The 16,064-nt window shown below is 40.1% G+C and overlaps 1 protein-coding gene across 3 annotated transcripts in view; it reads right to left on the reverse strand.

The window, feature by feature from the left end:
* Positions 1-576: 576 nt before the first annotated feature.
* Positions 577-16,064, reverse strand: part of OSBPL6 (oxysterol binding protein like 6) — a 171,604-nt gene continuing 156,116 nt past the window's right edge. For all 3 annotated transcript variants that reach the window (XM_082658190.1, XM_082658189.1, XM_082658191.1), the window contains 10 exons: positions 13,970-14,057; positions 12,908-13,161; positions 12,013-12,150; positions 11,606-11,669; positions 10,009-10,087; positions 8,144-8,288; positions 6,028-6,172; positions 3,847-3,973; positions 2,111-2,233; positions 577-728 (listed from right to left, as the gene is read on the reverse strand). In XM_082658190.1, the coding sequence (XP_082514316.1) occupies positions 620-728; positions 2,111-2,233; positions 3,847-3,973; positions 6,028-6,172; positions 8,144-8,288; positions 10,009-10,087; positions 11,606-11,669; positions 12,013-12,150; positions 12,908-13,161; positions 13,970-14,057 (1,272 nt within the window). In that variant the 3' untranslated portion in view covers positions 577-619. The remainder of the gene's footprint in view (positions 729-2,110; positions 2,234-3,846; positions 3,974-6,027; positions 6,173-8,143; positions 8,289-10,008; positions 10,088-11,605; positions 11,670-12,012; positions 12,151-12,907; positions 13,162-13,969; positions 14,058-16,064) is intronic.

The raw sequence follows: 16,064 nt of genomic DNA on the forward strand, positions 1-16,064 counted from the left end.
CATCTGTCCGTCACATAAACCTAGGGGCACACATTTAAAAAATGACTTATTGTACATCTTTGCATTTCTTAAGGCATGAACAATGGCGTACAGATGGAACAGGTTCTGAGAAGCATCACGATGTCAAAAAAGCATCGTCTTTTTTGACAAGGCCAGCACAAGTACACCACATCAAACAGACACACTCGACATCTGAGCTGACTGCTGTGGCCCAGGAGCTCCTGCAATGAGGGGATGGCGCTTCCAGAAAAGGACCGAATGCGTGGTTCATATGTCATGTTGCTTTAAACTCTCTGGATCAGCTTTAAGCACCAGTTACAGTTTGTTTTTCTTTATAGACTCTTCAGACCTCGGATTTTATATTCTGCTCCTTTTATGCTTTTCGAGGAGGGTGTGGATGTTTTTTAAGGAATATGGTTGCAGCAAAACAGAAAGGATCTGAAAGTGGTTAGGGGCCTTGTCTAATGCACTTCTGAAAGTCTATTATAAAGATGAATAGAAAAGCAAATGGTCAGTTTTCAGTTGACCCAGAAACCACGCGGAGCTCTAAGAAACATAATTGTGCATAGTTATTCATTCATTCAGAGCGTGTTATGTTGGCTAGCTCTATATTCCCAGTTTACCAAAGAACAGGGCTGTCTACTTTGCTAAACCCAGGGTCCTTTCGCAGCTCCCAGTAGGTGTCGTTAGAAACCCAGGCTTCTCTTTGATTGGCATCAATCACTTTTCTGTGAAAGTATAAAAATCAACATTAGACACAAATCTCATTCAGGTGACCTGATAATTGGACCCTCTCCTGTAGATAAGACGTGTACATATAAGCAGTACTTGGTAAGCCAGTGAGCATCCTATCTGCTGATTGATGATCTGACTATTTTGACTAGAAATAAACCCACTTTTGTTGTGAAATGTTTGAAATGGAAGTGGGTAGGGTCATGAGGAGAGGGGCTAAGAGCGGGAATAAATCACCTCAAGGCAGGACTAGAAAGTGAAGTGGCCCAAACAGGGACTTCCCTGGTGGTCCAGTGATTAAGACTCCATGTTTCCAATGCAGAGGGTGCAGGTTCAATCTCTGGTTGGGGAAACAAAGATCCTACATGCTGTGCAGCATGGCCAAAAAAAAAAAATAAAATAAAAATAAAAAAGTGAAGTGGCCCAGACAAAGCATGTACAAACCTTGTAACTAGAACTTCAGACCCCAGACCCACAAGAATTTTCTCTGCTTCACTTGTGGGGAAAGTATGCAACCTCATTAGCTGTAAGAGCCTCCTCAGGGTCCACGCGAGGGCACTTTCAACATCTAAAGGGCAAGACTGCATTTCTGCTCCAGCGCAGCCAGGAGATGGCAACTAGAAAGGGTATGAGGTTATTCTGAGCTGATCTGTCCTGGCTCTGAAGGGCAACAGATGGATCTGGAAACTACAGCTTAGTCTGTGTGATGTATCCTGCAAATAATCCTGTAATAATCACCCACGATCACACCACAGAAGGATCAAATCTGAACGGATATAAGCTCCATGTGATAGAAATAAAATTAAATACTAAGGAAGCCAGGATGACCTTGTGGGCAGTGGGGTCCCACCTTATCTCTGGGTGAGGGAGTGGGAACAAGTTTCTACCATTCGAAAGGGGGTAGTTGGAGGACAAAGAACCTCTGGGCAAGACCCTCACTCTCTATTGCTGTCCATGAAAGGAAAAGAGATGTCGAGGAAAATTTATTTTTATGGTTACAAACTTTTTTTTTTTTTTCTGCAGTACGCGGGCCTCTCACTGTTGTGGCCTCTCCCATTGCTAAGCACAGGCTCCGGACGCACAGGCTCACGGGCCTAGCTGCTCCGCGGCATGTGGGATCTTCCCGGACCAGGGCACAAACCCATGTCCCCTGCATCTGCAGGCGGACTCTCAACCACTGCGTCACCAGGGAAGCCCTACAAACTTTTCACAAGACCAAAATCTGATTCAGTATTTTCACTGGCAAAACCAGTGATGAAAATCAGTTTAATTTTCCACCTTGAAGTTTCCTGGACATAAAACTATCCCTCATTTTCTTTTTACCTAGAGTTTTTCATTGCTTGTGGCAACCATTTGCAAAACATGAAAACTGACTTACTTAAAAAATTTTGGTATATGTTCAAGGTTGTTTTCTTCCATGTATCGTCTTCGAGATCTCTGGAGTTCCTCTACTCTTTGCTTCTCTGCTGCTGCAGCTTCTAAATTTCCTTCTTCCAAAAATCTAAGGAGAAAGCAGTTTATCTTTTAATACGTTACCTTCTTCTCTGAGAACAAAATAATCTCATTTGCATAAACTTAAATTCTGGTTGCTGTGAACATAACACAGTGAACAGTAATGCTCTGATTATGTCCCTTCGCCCCTTCCCCGGGCCACACTCTCTCTGTCTGCCACCAGCTAACATACTTTCTGTGTATGTGAACTGAATTATTGAATTCAGCAATAAAATGGGAGGAGTGAAAAGTAAGTGGTTGGCTTTGAAGACTTTTCTGTGCTGTCTAGGGTTCCACAACTTGAGATTTTCAGGTTGACTAGAGAGTCTGGGGTTAGGACATCATGAAGTCCCCGGCTGTGCTCCTTTTCCACGTTATCACAAAGCACTTGTTAAAGGCCACAGCATGGAGGATGGTACCTGAGTGTTCTTCAGCTACTTTTAGAACAGATTGAGAGGGAAGGAGTTTTCCTGTTTTATTGGAGAGAGTAAAACTGATGAAAAAGGATAAAGTAACAGTTGGGGGAAATTACAAAAGGCTACGGAAAGGAAATGAACAGTAAATGAAATTCAGAAAGGGAATACCAAAATAGAATTGAGAAGAAAAAAGCAGACCCAATGGTGATTTGCAAATATTTAAATTCTAAAATGAGAGCAAAGAACAGGTATACAGTATGATACACACTGTACAGGAAGCTTACTGATAAGTTTGAATGTCAAATAGTGAGACTGCATGTTCTAGAGAAAGAGGGGGGAATATGAGGGAACTAAATAGTAGAACATTCAATACTGGGAACATTTTGGTGGAAGACAGATAAAGCCACAAAGACACTAGGAACAGAAAATGACCTTGGATACAATTTGTATGACATGTAGAATTCTCGTAAGAAGTAAAACTAATTCTGTAGGAATGGACATGAGTACAGAACAATGTAAGAATAATTTAAAAAAAAAAGAATCAGAAGGTATTAAAGGTACTGCATTTTGAGTATATCTCACACCCCAGGGGATCAAAAACATGTTGGGAAAACTCCACACTTTGACTCAAAGTATTTCTAGGTACCCCTGTATCTTATCCTCTTATTCTTCACTGAAATGGTTAAAGGGGATCAACTGTATGGTGATGGAGAGAAACAAAATTTTTGGTATACACAGGTATACAGAAGTAGAAATAATGTTGCATACATGAAAATTATATAATGTTACTATATATGTAATGTTACAATTATATAATGTAACACCAATGTTACTTCAATAAAAATTTTTTAAAAAAAGATAGTCCACGTTATAGAGTAATAGAACTATAGAAATACAAACACTGAGGTGAGGAGTGATTGTGTGAAGAGTTCAATAATTTGCAGACCTTTGGTAAATTGGTGGGGGGGGCACTTTTTGTTAAAAAACGTCTGTGTTACCTTCTGCGGGGAACTTTTGTTGAGCTAATTTCTATTATGATCATCCTCTGAATGCTCTTTACCTAGGTAGAAGACTCAGCTATTACTGAGTGAATAAGGGAATGAATGATTCAATGAATAAATAAATGATGGTGGCGAAAGTCTTGATGACTTCTGTAAGCACCATGCCATGACCTAGTGTTCATTTTAAATACCACTGCCCTGCTCACCTCTGATCTGGCCGGAATCGGGCATCTGTTGGTGGAAGGAGATCTTTTAGTACAGGATCTAACTCATTAAGCTCAATAGCGAACCTTGTGAAGCCATAGTAGAGCTCATAGTTGGTCGGCATGGAACCTGGAATGAGGCCAAGGAACCACTGTGAGAGGCAAAGAGGCTTACAGAACATGCAGGAGCTGACTTAACTCGGGTGCTTAATTAATACTCACATTAACATCAAATTTATAGTCATAAACATTAGATTGCAATTTTTTTAAAAGGATTAATGATTATTTGCACACTTAATTTAAGACACTGGGTAGGTAATCAGTATCTTCACCCTCCTCTCAAATAACTTGAAGATCACCACTTTCTAATGTAAGTGCTATTCTTATTCCCTGACGAGTTAGGTATTACTGTTAATTTTGCAGTCATTGTTTGTTTAGATATACCCACATACACACAGTATGGTTGCTCACTGTTCCTTCTTGTATCTCTGACCTTTTATGTGGGATGATAAAGGTGCATCTTTTGGAAATTCATTTAGTGAGGATCTGTTCGTGGTAAATATTGTTTTCTTTCTCTATAAATGTTGATATTTAATCATAGTTTTGAAAGAGGCCTCTTATTTCTTGAAATATCAAGTGCTCTTATTTTCAGAGTGTGGTAAGTCTTACTCTGCCTGGGTTCTTTTTGTGTTTTGTGATTTTTGACTGTGAGCTCTTGTTTCTTGGATCTTCATCTGTGGGAATTCTTAAGGCCTGGGATCAAGTTGTTTGTTTGTTTGTTTGTTTGTTTTTGGCCATGCTGCGTGCCATGCAGGATCTTAGTTCCCCAACCAGGGATCGAACCTGCTCCCCCTGCACTGAAAGTGTAGAGTCTTAACCACTGGACCTCCAGGGAAGTCCCTACAAATTTTTTAAGTGAACTAAATTGGTTTTATTTTGCTAAATGGGAAACTTTATGTTGATTATCAGAACTGATAGATTCATATATTTAATAAAATCCAGCTTTTAAAATAAAACTTTGTACATACAGTAGTCTTCACTGGTTAATTTTTCTCTCAAATACCCAACTGGGTAACTAAATGCTTGGGTGACTAACTATAAGCATTAAGATTTCACCAAAAAACACTTACAATTTACTTCCATTTAGAAAAGAAAAAGATTCAGATCTAAATTAACGTTTACTGGCACTTTCAAACTAAATTCGACAGCAGGATCTTTGTAGGCTCTGCTCATTAATGTGCTCCAAGCTCCTAGAACAAAGCCTGATGCTCAGTCAGTACTCAATACATAATTGCCAAGTGAATGAACAAACCACTCTACTAGCAGGGAATTTAAATACTCATTGAGGAAACCAACAACTAATATTAAAGTTAGGGATTAACTGACAAAATTCCAATGAAAATAAATGTCATGTGGAGCCTTGTTCCATTTGTACTTGATAGTCAATTATATGCTAGTGTATTACCAGAACTCTCTTGATGTCTTTTATTAAATGTCAGCATATTGCAGCTCTTTGATGCTCAAGTAAAAAGATCACTTATTCTGGTTAAATTATTGAATTTGTGGATTATGGATGTTTGCAGGCTTTCCTTTGTTTTACTAAAACAGAGAATAAATAACACGAGTAGGGATTTGAGTTTGTATATTTCAATTATTCAAATGGTTTAATAAGTATACCTAGTTTTTGAAATGCAGTTATTACATTTAGAGAGATTTTACATGAAGCCCAATCTCTGACCACACGTCAGATTTGGTCTCAATTCTACAACTCCTTACTATCAAATATTGGAATTTATTTAACTTGTGGATTGAGTATAGATGTAAATATTATTGTCTTAAGCATCTATGTTTTTAATCTATTAAAAGAAAACATAAGGGGCTTCCCTGGTGGCACAGTGGTTGAGAGTCTGCCTGACGATGCAGGGGACACGGATTCGTGCCCCGGTCCAGGAAGATCCCACATGCCGCGGAGCGGCTGGGCCCGTGAGCCATGGCCGCTGAGCCTGCACGTCCAGAGCCTGTGCTCTGCAACAGGAGAGGCCACAACAGTGAGAGGCCCGCATACCGCAAAAAAAATAAAAAGAAAAAGAAAACATAAGGTGTACCGCATGGGATGATCTGACCTTCCCTGCCTTCTGCCACTCATGGCGCCCCCCTGAGGCAGGACACTCATGCCGGTCTCACCTGGTCTCCAGATGCACTTGGCGGAAGGGGCCACACCGCAGTACAGCCCTTCATGCCACTTCCCAAACAGCCGGTGCACCACCTTCCCTTCCTGATCCATCACAACCCCCTGGACTTCATTCACATTAGAATTCCAATAATTCACCTGGAGAAACCAAACTCCAGTTAAAACACTCAATCTCTTTAATAACACCAATCCCTGTAACTTCCACATGGAAAATTTTCTTAACCTTGAAGTTTCTCACGCAAACCATTTCCAGGCATTTATCTCAAAATGTTTTGCATGGAAGGGTGGCTATCTAAGTGTTAGCTGACTTAACTTTTAAGAAAGGGATGACCCCATTCCATGTTAGAGCATGAGACCACAGCCCAGAGAAGGCTCAGTTTCTATCTTAACTGAATATTAATTTACAGGTTAAGCAACTTCTTCCTCCCATTGTCCTGTCTTGAACTACCCTTGGCTCATGGATTTTAATGATTTTCAATTGGCAACAGGAGAAATAGTTTGTAAAATCATTTTCATAGTAGCTGTAAATGACTAAATTTAATCAGGAACACCTTGTTCTAGCTCTCTTCCAGCCATGCTCCTCCCCAAGGGGTCAGAAGTCGGCAGGAATTTACCCATCTGGATCCCTTGGCCCCTATTCTAGATCAGGCCCCAAGTACGCAAGACCCTAGAATTCCTTGTCCAAATGGCTCTAAGCGGGACTTCCCTGGTGGCGCAGTGGTTAAGAATCCACCTGCCAATGCAGGGGACATGGGTTTGAGCCCTGGTCTGGGAAGATCCCACATGCCATGGAGCAACTAAGTCTGTGTGCCATAACTACTGAGCCAGCGTTCTAGAGCCCGTGAGCCACAACTACTGAGCCCACGTGCCACAACTATTGAAGCCCACGCGCCTAGAGCCTGTGATCTGCAACAAGAGAAGCCACCGCAATGAGTAGCCCATGCACCGCAACGAAGAGTAGCCCCCTCTTGCCACAACTAGAGGAAGCCCGCATGCAGCAACGAAGACCGAACACAGCCAAAACCAAAAAACCCACAAATGGTTCTAAGCTTATTCCACAGCCTGCACAGGCCTTTCCTTGGATTTATCGTTAGGCCTGAGGGGTGGCCAAGGGTGGCTGTTTGTGGGGGTGTGGACTGGACTGCCTACACACGTGTTTGCGGCCCCTTGCAGCGCAGGGCAGAGCTGGGGGTGGGAAGCAAGTGGGGAAGGCCGTGGGCCAGACTGGTTCTCCTGCGCTGCCAGGTTTCCAGCTCGGTGTTCCCAAGTGTCCAACCTGGACTTGCAGGTTTTGTCAAAAAAGGTACTTTTGTCAGCGTGAAAGGATAGAACATATTTTATTTGACAGCTTGTGGGCTTGATTTACATACTTTAAATATTTACACATACGGTATGGGGACTGCCATTTGTACTCTTGCCCTGAGCTCTGCAAATATTAGGGGCAGGCCTAAATCTAAGTTTCCCCTAGCCTAAAAAACTAAGTGCGCACAGTTACTGTCACGCACGACCCAGTCAGCGCAAATGGTGATCCTGGCTCCTCAGTTCTGAACCACTTAATCAGTCTATTAAGAAAAAAAGGAAAAAAGAAAAATATCTAACATCTTCTCTTGTTAATAAAGGTACTGCTTTTTGTTGAACTTATTTAAGATTATATATAATAATGGCAGAGTTGGATAAGCTTATAGGGACTGGAAGCTATCATCTCTATGCATCTTCAGAAAATGACAAGTGCGATATATTTAGTTCCCTAAAATAAGATCACTTGAATATGTTGTAATCAAGCAGGAATATAAATGGAATATAAACCAGGAGACTTGTTATAGGCAAGAAGTACTCTCTGGAATTTTACTTAATGAACTGGCTGCTTAAAAAGAAAATTCTTTAACAAGAATTTTTTTTTTCTCTTTCAAGATGGTGCCTTTGTTGACCTCTACACCGTCAGACGTCTGCATGCCCGGAGCAACTCCACCAGCTGGTCCTGCTTTTTTATCTAAAATGTCCATAAGGATCAATGATACAGAACTAACTCACTTGCTGCGGCTTAAGGTAATTGTTTTATTTCTTCCCTAGGAAGCATTTTATGTCCTTTGCTATTGTAAGATTATTTACCTTGACAAATGTGAGTTTGCAAATGCAAACACTGCTTTTGGTATTTCTAATGGTTACTTCTCCATAATGCTCTATCCACCTCCTCCCACTCAGGATGTTGTGTATGCACGTGGTGACCTTATTCCACACATAGCAATCTCCATACCTAGTGAAGAATACAGCACTGATTAAAAACAGTGAAGGTAACAAATAAATATTACTGTTTCTACCAATGAGAATATTTTTTAGCCATAGCTTCCTTTCCCCTCATCTTTCTCTTATTTCTTTCTTGGAAGTTTCTATGTGGTCAAGGCCATTTATGACATGATTCATTCATTTAAGGAACATTTCAGTGCTTTCTATGGGCCAGGTGCTGAAGCTACCAAGTTGAATAGGGTCTGTTTCCTGCTCTCCTGGAGCCAATAGTACGGTAGGGATAGATGGACGCTTATAAGAGCACAGAGGAGTGTCCTTAGATCTGCCCGGAACGTGGGGCGAGTGGCAAGGAAGATTTTCTAGAAGAGGCTGCGTCTGGTCTAAGCTTGGAGGGTGGAGAGGAAGGTACTACAGGCTGGGAAAGGCAGAGACAAAGCCACAGAGGCCAGAAGGGCACAATGCATCCGGGGACCTGTGTGTGGCATGCTTCAGGTGAGTGGGTGTGACGGGAGGTAAGGCTGGAAAGGTGGGACAGGGCAGAGCAGACAAAGCCCTCAATGACCCACCAGTGAGTCTGGACTTACCCTATAGGCAATGGGCCATCACAGTAGGGTCCCAGGGAGGAGAGAGTAGGGTGTACATTCAAGAAAGGCTACTCTGAGGACATTGTTTCATGCTGTGAGTTAAGGCCAAATATGTGAATAATTCTTTGGGAAAAGACTGATGAGCATAGATGGCATGAATCTAATACAAATTCTGGAGAGTAAGGTTACCGAGTTTCTGCCAAGGAAGGCGATGACAGTTCCTACTCACCTTTAAATTTGCGCATTACATATATGTTCAAATAAAACACTGTTTCAAAATGAAATGCTTCTGGGTTTCTAAAAAATTTATGAATTGGTATGATGTAGGCACTATGGAAAACTCTCTTCCTCATGAGTTTGTAAATATTGAAAGTTTATTTTGTGGCCGTGGGAATTCCTCCCTCTCCCCACCGTCCTCTATATTGAATCTACCAGCAAATTCTGTCATTCAAATAGACAATAACAAAACAGAACAAAAATCAACCAAATGAAGAAAGAAAGAAAAACAATCAAGCCTTTGGCCTCAATGAAAACTTCAATTAATTTTAAGATGTATAGGCTATATCCTCTAGAAAACAACCATAAAAGGATTCTATCACTTCCTTAATTAACTATACATTAAAAATAGTGCTACGGTAGGGAGGGTGGGAGGGAGGGAGACGCAAGAGGGAAGAGATACGGGAACATATGTATATGTATAACTGATTCACTTTGTTATAAAGCAGAAACTAACACACCATTGTAAAGCAATTATACCCCAATAAAGATGTTAAAAAAAAAAAATAGTGCCTGGATCTAAGATGAACTCAAAAGTGAAAGTATAGATTATATAAAAAAGAAATGGCTAAAAAGAGCCATTTTAGTTTGCATTTTATTTTCATATAAAATGCAAACTAATGTGGTGACTGGGACAGGTAGGCTCTGACTGATGAATGCAGGGTGTGAAGAGATAAAAAGGAAGCTTCGACACACTTGCTAAAGTTCTCATTTGCTTTTGTCGGGGCCCAGTCTCAAAACTTCGGTGAAGTTAACAGAAACATTGGCCATACAGGAAAATGGCCCCTTGGTACCTTCTAGAGTTTCAAATACCCATTTATGATTTAAAAAAGCAGATAAGAGACCAAAAGGAAGATGAGCGCAACCTACTTTGGAAGCATGGCGTTCAGGGTTCCCACAGGCAGGATTTCCATCGACTTCCCCCAGAACTTGTTTTTCCATCTGATATCTAAACGACATAAGGCAGAGGACAAGAATATACACTCCATATCTAATCATTTGCTCTAGAAAAATGAACTTTTGTATTACACTTTATATTTTACAAAGGAAACTTTTGTAATCCCAACTGATTCTATAGTGTTGCTTTAATAAGACAAGTGCCTGAGGATGGCCCAAGGTGAGAAGATTAATTGTGAACCCCCCCCGCAAATATCTATGTATATTTTTCCATAATATATGCTCTATATGTGTTTTCAACAAATAAAACTGGTAAAGTCTTGGAATAACCTGTGTGTGTGTGTGTGCATAGTCACATACACACATACATAGACTCTACTCTGCCTTAATGTCTCCATAAATGTTGTTTCAAGTTTTAACTAAATGGTGGAAATATTATATATATATGTATATATATGTGTATGTGTATATGTGTGTGTGTATGATGTATAGAAAAAGTAATTGCAGATTGTGGTATTGCAGTACGACTGATTTATATACATATTTAAAGAGTACATGACTTGGGAGAACAGTAAAAAAATAATGCCTCTAAACACAGATAGGTAAGATTTATGAGAAAGTGGGATTAACTTAATGAACATGTTCCTGTGCTGGCTGTTAAGATACTACCCAGGGCCCAGCACTTCATCTCACATGATGGCTTTATGTTTTACCTGTGGTCACTCAGGTGTATCTGTGTATTTGTAATAACTGCCCGGTCTCATTCTGATGAAATAAGGGAGCTTAGTGCTATCTCCACAAAATTTCTGACTCTCTTGTTCTGATGAACAAGAAATGATTTACTTTCTTAATCTGAAATAAAGTACAGTCACAGTGCTGCTCTATCATTTTATATCCTTTTTAGGTTGAGGAAGTACATGTAAGAAGAGTCATACTGCGATCAGTGAAGTACCCTTTGGACCTCCCCTGAATGTGAGGGAACTATTCACACTTAGTGGTAAATTTATATATATATATTTTTCTTTCTAGAGGGGTTTTGAAACTTTTTATTCTAGGCGAGTTTGCAATATTCTAATCGAACAATGGGTATTGATTTAGTAGAGACTTCATTCCAAACCCCCAAGCCTCAGTGAGTTAAAAGACCAGAAATCACTGCAATGTATATATACCTAAATAGACTGTGACCACATACAACGTGTTCTAGAGCCTTCTTTGAGGATTAAGATCTCTTTGCACACCCTCAAGAAGCAAGAAGCCAGCAGATACAACCTCCGTGCTAAAGATGCAGACAATGAGTTGAATGAGGTAAGGAAATAGCCCTGAGCTGGCATAGTCAGCATAGAGCTCTGCTGTCCCATAGGGCTTTGCTTCCTAAATAAATAATCCCATCTCCTAGATGACATGGTTCCATCTTTACATCAAGAAATCTAATTTCTCAAACTGAACTCCACACCAACTACCAATATTCTCTGAGTTCTAAAAGCAGAAATCTAAACTGAGTACTTTGGAAACTAGAAACTTTCTCATAGGCTCATCAATTGGATTTTGAAGTGATAATTGAAATACAAACCTTGCCAAAACACAAAATTCTTGGATTCACAGTGACAGGCAGAAATGGGTGGATGATGGCTAACCTGGGAATTAAAAACAAAAAATGACATCAGTGTTAAAACTTCCATAAATGATAATTTTTTACAACGTATATTGGCTACCCCCAAATAAAAACTACTCAACTCATCCATCTCTATTAGTGAATTATTCTCAAAATGTATAAGTAAATTACTGAATCTTTAACTTTTACAACTTCATGCTTAAACACACTTAGAAGTTGTAGTTATATAGATAGGCTAAGTGAATTTTCTGTTAATTAGTATTATAACCCATCTCAATCAGATGTTTATCAAAAAGCTATTTTCATCATCAAACAGCACTCCTACAGTTTCTATACAGAAACTCACTGAGTCCAGTGGGACTTACCTGTTCTGAGAAAAAACGGAATCCTTTGTCCTCTCTAATGCATTCATAAGTCTCCCCAAGGACAGGGTTGAATGGCTTACTTCCTGCTCTGAAATAGGTGGAGCAATATCCTGAAACTGCAAATGCAGCAATAAGAACCTGTTAAAACATTTAAGAAAGGAAAATAATATAGGAGAGACTACTTCCAGGTCTGCTTGTCTCTTATTCCTCTAGATTTTATACATCCCCATCAGTGGGTGCTCATTTGACGGCATCTGCATTTTCTATTTTTTGCACACACTCTTCATATACTCATAGGGAAAAAAAGATAATTGAAAATGAGGTTAAACTCTCTTCATGGGAACCAGCAGACAACTGAAGCCAAATATTCTTCATTTATCTGTCTGTCCAACTTCCTGAGTATCACAGAGTTCAAAGGTTCTGAAAGCCAGTGTATAGGTTATGCCATTTGCACAATCTTAGCAGGAGGGTTGTGGCTGGTGGTGCTTTTCAGAGGGCAGGTCAAGTTTTCCACAATCACATGGAGTAGAGGCCAGGGCAAAGAACAAACAGGAGGTTACTTTCTCAGACCTAAGTTCCTGAACAAATGGGCTCCCCTGGCATTCAGGAAAAGCTGATAAAGCAAGGCTAGGCATGTCTTAAACCTGTGAGGAGGGTGATACCTTTACATTCTAACTTTAGAACCACCCAGAACCAAGAATAAGTCACAAGGTGTGTATCTTTCAGTAGAGGTATCTGGATCTTTTTGGCCCTGCCTGGTTTATGCAATGGATTCCTCTTACCTATGTGGTGAGAGTATTAGGCAACAACCAAATATGCTATCATAATGAATTCTGCCTTAGCCCAGGTCTAGGGTTGGCAAATCTCCAAAGGGTGCTGCTCTGTTATTTATTACCATGCGCTCATAGGGACTGTCCGTTTCCGAAGCCTTGTCCAGAAGCTCACTATACTCCATTTCCTCGCAGAGATGCTGCAGAGTGTTGAGTGGCTCGTTTAGCTCCACAGGCATGGAGACTTTAGACAGGTCTTTACCAATGTTGTTCCTCAAGATATTCCATAGGTTAATGTTACTGGTGTCGGGACAGGGAGCTGGCAGGCGTGCTCGACGTCCGTTTCGGAAGGCTCCTCCTGTAAGCTCCCCGTTCAAGACTGGAAGAGGGAGAAAGAGGAGAATCACAGTGCAAGAGATCTTGCTTTTCTTATTTCCCAGAACCTGGGAGGGTAGGAACCCTTTCAAATAATTCTGATTGTGATACATTTCTTAAGGCTTCATTATACTCTCTCAAGAGGGAAGAGAATTATTTCAATACAAGGTTGCTGATAAATGCACAAAACATCAACGTACAGTTTTTTAAACAAAGTGTTAAATATACTTAAGTATTACACAATAAAAGACAAGTCAAACTTCTAAAAATTAAATATATTTAATACGAAGGACATAAAATTTTGGTTTGCCCAAGAACTAAACTTTTTCTTTTTTTCTGTATGTCTTTTATTATTATTATTATTTAATTTTTGAATTTTATTTTATTTATATTTTTATACAGCAGGTTCTTATTAGTCATCCATTTTATACACATTAGTGTATACATGTCAATCCCAACCTCCCAATTCATCACACCCCCACCCCGACCCCCCCGCCGCTTTCCCCCCTTGGTGTCCATACGTTTGTTCTCTACATCTGTGTCTCAACTTCTGCCCTGCAAACCGGTTCATCTGTACCATTTTTCTAGGTTCCATATATATGCGTTAATATACGATATTTAAACTTTTTCTTTTAACCATCTACCTAACAAAATTTTCAACCATTTACCTCACCAGATTATATGAGTAACAATTTATTGATCAGCTGCAAAAGGAAAAATTAGCTATGGGGTCAAAATGATTGTTCATTGACTCATCAGCATTGTAACTTGGCATGTAGATAGAACCACCTGGAAGCTCAAAGGATGCATACTTTGCCGAGAAATGTTGTCTGCAACACTGGTGTTGTCTTCAGATATATTATCACTCACATCACTGATGTAAGACTCATCATCTGAAGCCTAAGGAAGGGAAGAAAGTAGAAAGGATCAGAACTCTCATTCAGTCTTGAAAGTTCAGAAAAATCAAACAATGAAAAACAACAGGATATTGCCCAAATGAGAAGCAGAGGTCACAGTGCGAACTGTATGTGGCATATGTGCAATGAACACCTGAGGGTCCCCCGTGAGCCAGAATGTAGGATTGCCAGAAAGCAGCCCTGTCTTTAAGTAGCTTTCTGTCTTAGTTGGGCTGAGACGCTGGGGGAGGCCAGCGCATAACCAGAAATGTTTCAATTCAACACAGTAAGAATGTGCAAAAAAAGGAGGCCCTATGGATCCCCCTAGAGGAGTCAGGACAGGCTGCCCGGAGGAAGTAGTATTTGAACTGGGTGTTGGAGGATGCAGGAGTTGCCCAGTTGTTAGAAGGGGGAGAAGCACAAGAAGAAGGGATAGTGTGCAACAGCAAGGACCATGAGAGAAACATTTATTCTAGGAGTGCTAAGAAGTCGAGTGGCTGTAACAGAGGACAGGGTGAACGAGATGAGGTCCGACTGTGAAGGGTTTTTCATGTCAACATAAAGGGTTCACAATATAATCATATGAGTTATTAAATGCAAGGAAATGACAGAGTCATATTTAATTCTCAGGAAGATACTCAGCAGCTTTCCCTAGGGAGGCCAGACAATAGGATCCTACATAGATCTGGGTAAGAAATACTGACCAGTAACACTAAGATGGCCACAGTAAGGATCAAGTAGTAAAACTGCATTTGGGAACCACATCTGAAGTATACGGACAAAATCTGGCAGATTATCTGGGGGCAGGGGAGAAAGATTTAGGGACAGGGAGAAATCGAGAATTAAGCCATTCTCTACGTGAGAGAAACATGGAACTAAAATGAAACCAAAATTCACATAAGAATAAAATTAAGGGGCAGGGACTTCCTTGGTGGTCCAGTGGTTAAGACTCCGTGCTCCCAGTGCAGGCGGCCTGGGTCTGATCTCTGGTCAGGGAACTAAGATCCCACATACTGTAACTAAGCACGCGCACTGCAACTACCGAGCCCATGTGCTCTAGAGACCGCGTGCTGCCACTAGAGAAGCCCGCACACCACAACGAAGGCCCAGCACAGGCAAAAAAAAAAAAAAAAAAAAGAATAAAATTAAGGGGCAACATATGTACTAAGGGGATTTAGAGACAGAGCAGATAAGAAAACAGAGAAGTACTGTAGAGCCATTCAGAGGAATGGGAAAACCAATGTTTCTACTATAGGCAAGAAAGCTGTTGATACTTATTTACTAGCTTCAAAATGGAAATATGCTGTTAATTTTTCTGAACATAAAAACAAAACATTCTTATCGTAAAAAGTTAGAAATTACATGAAGCTAAACAGATGATATGAAAATCATCCATTCTATGACCTAAAAGAAATCACTTTCAACATTTCATAGGTACTACCCCCAATTTCAAAATGCCTATGTAAACACACTGATACGTTTATCTTTAGATACTGAAAAAGGGGATTGTTTTACATACTATTTTATAGTGTTCTGAATATACTTCCATTCTTATAAATATAGCTCTTCATCCTTACTTGGAATGGCAACGTATTTCATTAGACAGTTATATAACACAAGGAACTTAACCAGCATTCACGTGGCTTCCAATTTTTTATTACTTACAGACAATACTTGGATGAACATCCTTGTAAACATATTTCTGTGAATCTGTCTGGCAATTTCATTAAGATTTATTCCCAGAAGCGAAATTGCTGGGTCAAATGAGTCTCTTTTAGGCTTTAGCTGTATGTTGCCAAATTGCTCTCCTAGAAGACTGTACTGTATTACATCGTTCTCATCATCAGTATATGAGAGCATCCATCTCTCACACCCACTTAAACACTATACATTATCAATCTATATTAGTATGTATCTACCTAACACACATAAAAGATCTCTAGTTTGAATTTCATCTTTAGTGAAACTGCTGTCTTATCTTTCACACATTTTTCAGCTTGTCATATACACT

The sequence above is a fragment of the Grampus griseus genome (assembly GCF_964374135.1).
Source record: "Grampus griseus genome assembly, chromosome: 7".
Lineage (NCBI taxonomy): Eukaryota > Metazoa > Chordata > Mammalia > Artiodactyla > Delphinidae > Grampus > Grampus griseus.